This window comes from Amphiura filiformis, chromosome 18 (assembly GCF_039555335.1).
Source record: "Amphiura filiformis chromosome 18, Afil_fr2py, whole genome shotgun sequence".
NCBI classification, from domain to species: domain Eukaryota; kingdom Metazoa; phylum Echinodermata; class Ophiuroidea; order Amphilepidida; family Amphiuridae; genus Amphiura; species Amphiura filiformis.
Window position 1 is genome coordinate 4,185,694 of NC_092645.1, and position 7,571 is coordinate 4,193,264.

General features: G+C 38.9%; 1 protein-coding gene across 1 annotated transcript; it reads right to left on the minus strand.

Annotated features, from left to right (window-relative positions):
- Window positions 1-498: 498 nt before the first annotated feature.
- Window positions 499-7,121, minus strand: LOC140139350 (uncharacterized). Its single transcript, XM_072161128.1, has 2 exons — window positions 7,006-7,121; window positions 499-1,084 (listed from the first exon to the last, which is right to left on the minus strand). The coding sequence occupies exon 2, from the start codon at window positions 1,081-1,083 to the stop codon at window positions 577-579; it is 507 nt and encodes a 168-aa protein (XP_072017229.1). The 5' UTR covers window position 1,084; window positions 7,006-7,121; the 3' UTR covers window positions 499-576.
- Between the last annotated feature and the right edge of the window lie 450 nt (window positions 7,122-7,571).

Consider the following 7,571-nt stretch of genomic DNA (forward strand, 5'->3'; position numbering starts at 1 on the left):
TGATATATGATTTTTAGAGATGTGTTTGTATCACAGTTGTGTACATAATAAGGAAGACTGGCTCTTAAGTACAATTGGGCATTACGTTTGAACCTGAACTACAACCCTGGACAAAAGGGTTGGAACAAAATAAGCACGGTATTGCAAATGAGCCCCCGTTCCCTCCGACCAATATTGAATCCTGACATTTTGTTCATGTGCGCTCAGTAGTACCCAACATTGATTGGTGGGGCAAGGGGAGATATTGGGGGTGAGGGTAATGTTTAGACTTGACACTAAAGAAAGCGCCATTTCATTTTGCCTAGTATTGTAAGAAAGAAACCAAGTTAGGTTTTTTGTTAGCCAATATATTACTGATTCTACTGCTTATTACATTTACGCCAGGACCCCTTTTATTTTTTTCTGTTAGCCAGGTTTTACTAATTCTAATACATAAAACATTGTTTCCATGATCTCTTTTATTTTTGTCTAAAAAGCAAAATTGCAATTGTACGGTATAATTTTTATTGTTAGGGTAAGTATTTAACATGCTAAAATCAGAGCGGTGGAGTGAAATCAGATTAAGATAAATTAATATTATGTATTACCATTTTTCTGAGACTGCGTGGATTGCTGCTGAGGCCAATGCTGCTGTTGCTGAGATTGCTGCTGAGGCTGCGGCTGCTGTTGCTGAGGTGGCTGCTGTTCCTGAAGTGCCTGCTGAGGTGGCTGCTGTTGTTGAGGTGGCTGCTGTTGCTGGGGTGGCTGTTGTTGATGAGGTGTCTGCTGTTGCTGATGTGGCTGCTGTTGTTGCTGAGGTGGCTGCTGAGGTGGTTGCTGAGGTGGCTTTTGTTGATTTGGTGGATGTTGTTGCTCAGGTAGCTGCTGCTGTTGCTGAGGTGGCTGCTGTTGTTGCTGAGGTGGCTGCTGCTGTTGCTCAGGTTGTTGTTGTTGTTGTTGTTGTTGTTGTTGTTGTTGTTGTTGTTGTTGTTGTTGTTGTTGTTGTTGTTGTTGTTGTTGAGGTGGCTGTTGATAAAGTACATGAGTTGATGCTAAGGCTGGACTATACAGCAGCTGCGTGACAAAGGGCGGTAGATTCTCCATCCTGAATATGAAGTATATTATTTTACATTCTTAATATCCAGTATGATTTATTTTGCAATGAGCAAAGTATTAAATATTACATGAAGTTTTACTGGGACATTTGCGCGCTTCTGCCCGCACCAATTGTAAAGTATTTTGACCCAAACTTGGGGTGCCCTACCAAAGAATAGTTAGTTAATTTCAAGTACGACTAAGCTATAACTAATACGGCTGGACTGGACTAAACTATATATCAGTACAGCAGGATACACTAGCGTCTTAACTATCAAATATACTATATAGTTCAACCTTGACCTACTAATATAATAAAGGGGCTCAACTAATATATTGGGGTGTTCTACTAATGGGCTCTACTATCAAACACGATGTCATCTACGACTAATCTGTTTAATAGAACACTTCTGTACTAATGATGTTTGACTAGTTCAGCTGACTGAACTAGTCTGTGGAACTAGCCCAATTCTAGCCCGGTAGAAGTAGTCGAAGATATGGAAAGGTACGTTTTATTGACCTTTTTTCCCAACCTTGTATTTTTCTAATAACTTACAAACCGTTTTAGCATGGTTAGAGTTTGAAAAACAGATTTGGCCCCGTTTTACGAGCCCTGTTTTCTACTACACACGGCATGATGATGGTTCCCATGAATTCGGCAGCCATGGCGGCCTCAACCATGCATGCATAAATTCACGGTCCATGATCATGACATTTGTGTTCTGATTTACAATCTCATTTCGAATTCTAACGGTTTGTAAGTTATTCTAAAACAAGCTTGGGGAAAATGTCAATAAAACATACCTTTCCATTTCTTCGACCATTTCTAACGGGCTAGAATCGGTGCTAAAATGTCCTAAAGTATAAGTACCATAATTTGGCATAGTTCGGCATGTCCGTACTAACAATTTCCCTCATCACTGCATGCTGTACTAGCCAAGCATTAGAGAGATTGCGATTTCCAAACGTAGACATCGGACGTACGTTGATCTATTCAAAACCACTCTCCTGTATCGAAGCGAGGTCACGTATTTAGCTATTTTGAAGATATTCCACGTGCGAAATCGACGTAGATACATCGTTGAAAATGCACAAAATTTGTCCATTTCACAATATGTTAAAGACAGTCAAACATAATGAACATACGAAGGAAACTCTAATTATTATTATGATCCTTTTTGTTTGTAACAAATCATTATAATAAAGGTACAGCGATGTGTTAAAAATGGACTAAATTTAAACGCAATATTCATACGCAGAGATTGTCTATTGAAATGTGTGTGATACTTTGCGTATAAAAAATTACATTGCGATTTGACATTTTGGACTCAACGTAGCATTAAAACGTACGTTCCACCATGGTTCCACGTGGAAATAGGCTGATTTTACCTCGAGTCTGGTAAAGGAAACGTAGAGAACGAGTGTTTCTCTACAAATGTTATAGTCAAAATATCATGTGTTTTTTGTACAGCTGAGGGGTGGTGCAATAACTTTATGTATCCCCGAGGTGGTGAAGTATTATAGGGGGTGGGGGGCAAAGATTGGTTGGCAGATCAAAAGGAGGGGGCAAGCATTTTTGTTGCAGGTCGAAAGTTGGGGGGGGGATGGCAAGGAAATTTTGGCTCAGATATTTTAGGAACATTAGGAACACGTTCAAATATGCACAATTCCTGATCGGTTATTTATTTATTTATTTATTTATTTGTCTGGCGCTCTAGCTGAAATACAGCAAGATAATGTAAGATAGTAAATGTAAACCTGTATTTTAGCTAGAGTATCTCGAGCTAATGAACACGAGCTTTTGCCAAAGCCTATGTAAATGAGTCATTGTGAATTAAAGCTGAGTTTATTCACCGCAGAAGTGACATAATTAATCGGATTAACTACCAAAGCAATAGATGAATACAATTTTTTATTATATCGCCCTGTACTACAACGTTCACGCGGTACCTATGCATTGAACCATAGATGTCAAAGAAAGGATGTTCACTTGCACCTATAAGATTAGTATTTTTGAAAAGAGCTGTATTGTATTCAATCTATGTTTGCAGACATACACAGGTGATTAGTGCAATCTGTTTGTGTTGGCATGGTTGGGCGATCTATTCAAACATTGTATTCGTCTATTGCGATTATTACGTCACTTCTGAACTTATAGAGGCCCTGCATTCTTTTATCGATTGGCTCCAAACAATGGATTTGAACCGGTGTCCTTCACCGTAGTTATGGCGGAGTGCAGTTCAACAAAAGCATGATTGCAATCTACCACGACATTTCGGCTCACACACATAAGAAATGCACTACGATAAAATAGGTTGATGAAAACAGTGCAACAGAGCATTAATGCCCAAAATTGAAAAGCTGTATAATTTATAAACAATATACATTACACATAAAAAATACTACTACAAGGGATGTTTAACATATAAGAATCCAAACAATCAAGTACCAACATCTGAACATGCACAGTTTTGTCCTTATATCACTTTTGGGTTTATAACAAAATGTTTTCAAGCCTCTATCGTGATTGGCAGCTGCATAAGACATCTCTTTGATAGCTGATAATGCCCATCTATTCACCAAGTGGCTATTAACTGATGAGCACTGCCTCATTTCAAATATTGAGTTTTAGTTTTGGTTTTGGTTTTGGTCACGTGGTTTCCTATTGTCCTGCCTAACCACTTGAATCACAAGATATCGAACTCATTGTTTCTACCTTTTGTTTAAAACTAAACATTTGTGACAGGTAGTTTCGGTTTTGGTTTCAGTTTCTTATAAGTGGTGTGACGAATAATATTACACGATTTTCGAGTTACCTGATCTAAGTATACAAAAGAAATATTCAAATTTCGCAGTGCAATATTCACGAGCAGAGAAGTCGAACAAAGCAGTCTACATTTGAAAGCATTGATTTAGTTTGAAAGCATTGACTAGAGACTACGAATCAGCCTTAGCTTATTTCACTGTGAAAATAAATAGACCATCGAAATATTTCCACAGACATTACAATAGACCATGGAAGAAAGAGTTCTTCCATGAATAGACACCTGACTTGAGTGATATAGACACTATTATACACAAACCTATTTATGTGCATGTCGCATGACGGAAGATCAATATCATAGAAAGCGGGTTTAAATTGACTTTTATTCAATTTATTTATTGGAGAAGAGAGAGACTGAAGAGATCGTCAGGGAAAGAGGGTCTGTATGTGTGTGGGGGGGGGGTAAGGGGAAGGGAGAAAGAGAAACCTCCCTCTGGAGAGGGCATTGGAAGTGGGAAGGGAAGGAGGGGGAGAGGGGGGCTCAAGAGTGGAGTGGAATAATAGGGAAGAGTCGATATCGAGTGTGGGGAGGGGGAGGGAGGAGGTTATATATAGGTGGCGGGGGAACAAAGGTATGGGTTGTGCTTTCCGGGGAATAATCTAATTCATAATCAAATCATCTACATCATCATGCATCGTGTATATTTCATACAAATAAACAAAACACCCCCCCCCCCACCCCTCAATATATGCACATGATTTCTACATGTAGGCCTAGGCCTCGTATATATCCATCCTTTATGTCTCAACGATGTCTATGCATAACTTATCAAACGAATCTCGGAACTCGGGTGTAATTTTATGGTGTCATGGAAGTGTGCCACATACGGCAGAGAGCATCAAAAGTCGAACGCGTTGATAGATATCGATAATGAAAATGTTAGCACAATAGGCTATTATATACGTATGGTTATAGGCCATTATACTTTTGATTATATATACCCTCTTGTGTCCTCCCAGCACAATAGTGCAGACCAGTTCATCTCCACTTTTTAATCCCTTGATTTTTGGTTTCTGAACAAAAGAGAAACCAAAACTAAATAATTGAAATGAGGGACTGTCATTATGCTAATATGAAATCATTGTTTATCAACAAAGGCGAGGGACTCGTCTGTCGATTTGCTCAAACAAAGCGCTTCACTGTTCAATGGCTTTCTTGTACTATATGAAATATGGTGGGCGATTTGAAATGCACGTGCCCTGAGCAAACTACGATGCGTACGCACACTGCAGGGTAAAGAACAATGGAAATTGTCATAATTCGCGCGCATACTGCCGGGCAATGACGTCACATGTCAAGTGGTCTATACCCGATCAATGTTGGAGTTGCCTATAGCCTATATGTTTAAAATTCAATATGGCTACCGACTGTCACGTGGTCCAGTGGATTAGCATGATGCAGTCATGTCTACAGTAGAATTCATTTCGACCTTTGCAGGACTTAAACCCCATTAAAAGCTATTAAACCAAGATAACACTCATTGAAGCAGCTCAACTGATTAAATCATATCTTCTCTGGTTGTGCACAAGTGTCTGTTTTCAATGTGCGACATCACAATAAAGCTGGTATTATAGCTTCAGTTGGGTAACCGATTATAAAGGAAACGAAAGGAAACAATGGTATGTGTACTTTTGTTCACGAAATGAGACAAAGACCTGCTTTTGTTAACCAGCATTCTTCAAAATGAGCAACATAATGATTGTTGACTTAACACGGTTTGGAAATAATTTCTTCATATTTTTGGTGTTATCTGTCGTTTACATATCCTTCCTAAAACACAAAAGTGCGACCCTCTCCAAACATCTAAATTAGCTAAAAATTAGGGACATGTTACAAAACTATATTTTCTAGAACCTATTTAGAATAGTTAAAATGTAGCTTATACCCTTTTTTAGTGGCATCCTTCAGAAGTGAGCGGTCCGATACTAATATTTTTGGTCAAATCTCCATTCAATTAACACGGGGAGTTGGCTAGCTATGCCTTGCCCTCACTCATATTTTACAAAAGTGCGACTATTTCTGAACATCTAACCTAGCTGTAATTTTAGGTCATGTTAGAGAAATATATTTGCTAGAAGTTTGGAGAATAGCTAAAATATTGGCTGGTTATTTTTCACACAGTGATGTTAACTAGGCTTGTGCCCATTCTTCCAACGTACATCATTTGTAGAGTTCACGCGTCAATGGTGAGAGCACTGTGTATTGTGTATAGGAAAACGGACAGTAACTGCAGTATGGTGCGCTGGACTTCTGTATTCTGTATGTAGGAGCGGCGTGGGTTCGAGGCCCACCTGTGCCGAACTGAAATTCCTTTTTTTTTAAATTTAATATTAGGGAAATGAGACTGGGCGAATATATGTATGACGTAGAGAGGATTAAGATCCCTTTATTGATCCCTGACCCCACCGACTACCCCGGGCTGATTTCATGCAAAACAAATCACCAGATGACTGACTATAGGACATAGCGCCACAACACGAGCGTTGGTAAAGTATGTGGCCTCACTGCAATACATAGCTACGTAAAAACGTACGTGTTAACGTACGTAAAAACGTACGTCCTACGTCTACGTTTGGAAAATCGCAATCTCTCTATTATTACTAGATAGACGTTTAGTCCGACATTAAAAACTAGTTTACCAGGGGAAACTAGTGGTCCTACTAAACAAAAGCTTAGTTCAGCTTATATAATACGAGTGTTTGTTTTCAATGTTGCTTTATTTGTCTTAAAATGATTTTTAGAGACATCCCCCATGGACAAATTCAGTGGGATGAGTCCTCCCTCTTCCGCCGTTGCGGAATACAAGAGCTTTACGATGTTCGACAACTATCATTTCCCCAAACTATGATTTTATTTCCCCAACAGAGGGGAAATTGAATCTTACTTTGGGGAAATTAAATCCTGTTTAGGGGAAACTAAATTCTGTTTTGGGGAAATTAAATCTTACTTTAGGGAAATTAAATCCTGTTTTGGGGAAATTAAATCCCGTTATAGGGAAATGCTAGCTGTCAAACACCGTAGAGCTCCATACATAATATTATTTGAGTGAGATCAGATTACAAGAAGCCGCAGGAAAATCACTTTGAATAAAGGATGCTGCACTTACGCACTAATTTCATGTATCCAGATAGATGGAGTGCCACAGCAAAACAAACAGAACCTCGGGAAGAGCCCTAGTCAATATAGGCAGTTAACCAGTTGGCTGATGATTTGTCCTACCTGTATAACTAAGAAGAAAAAATATCACGAACAAATTTTTACATCATAAAAGTCTGGTTCTGGTTTTTTGACTGGAAATTCTTATGTTTTGCATAATTCGTCGGTCGCAACATGTACATGTACAGTGGCGTAAAGTGTTTTTTTCAAAATTTCCCGTTTCACAATATGCTATAATAGTTATTCCTAATAGTTATTCCAAATGTAATTGAGCTACTGAGATAACAGTGGAGGAGTCAATCATACTCGATCATCTACATGTAGTAGCTTTACAACAAACAAACTTAAAGGCCACTATAAATATCGGGAAAACACATTAAGTTGGGAGCTGTACAAAGTTTGGTGGTATTCGCTACTTGCACGGTTCCGCCATTATGCACTATGTGCGGGAGAGCCTCGAACTGGCAGCATACATGAAAGGAAGAATTATGTAACCTTACACAGAACGTTATGACT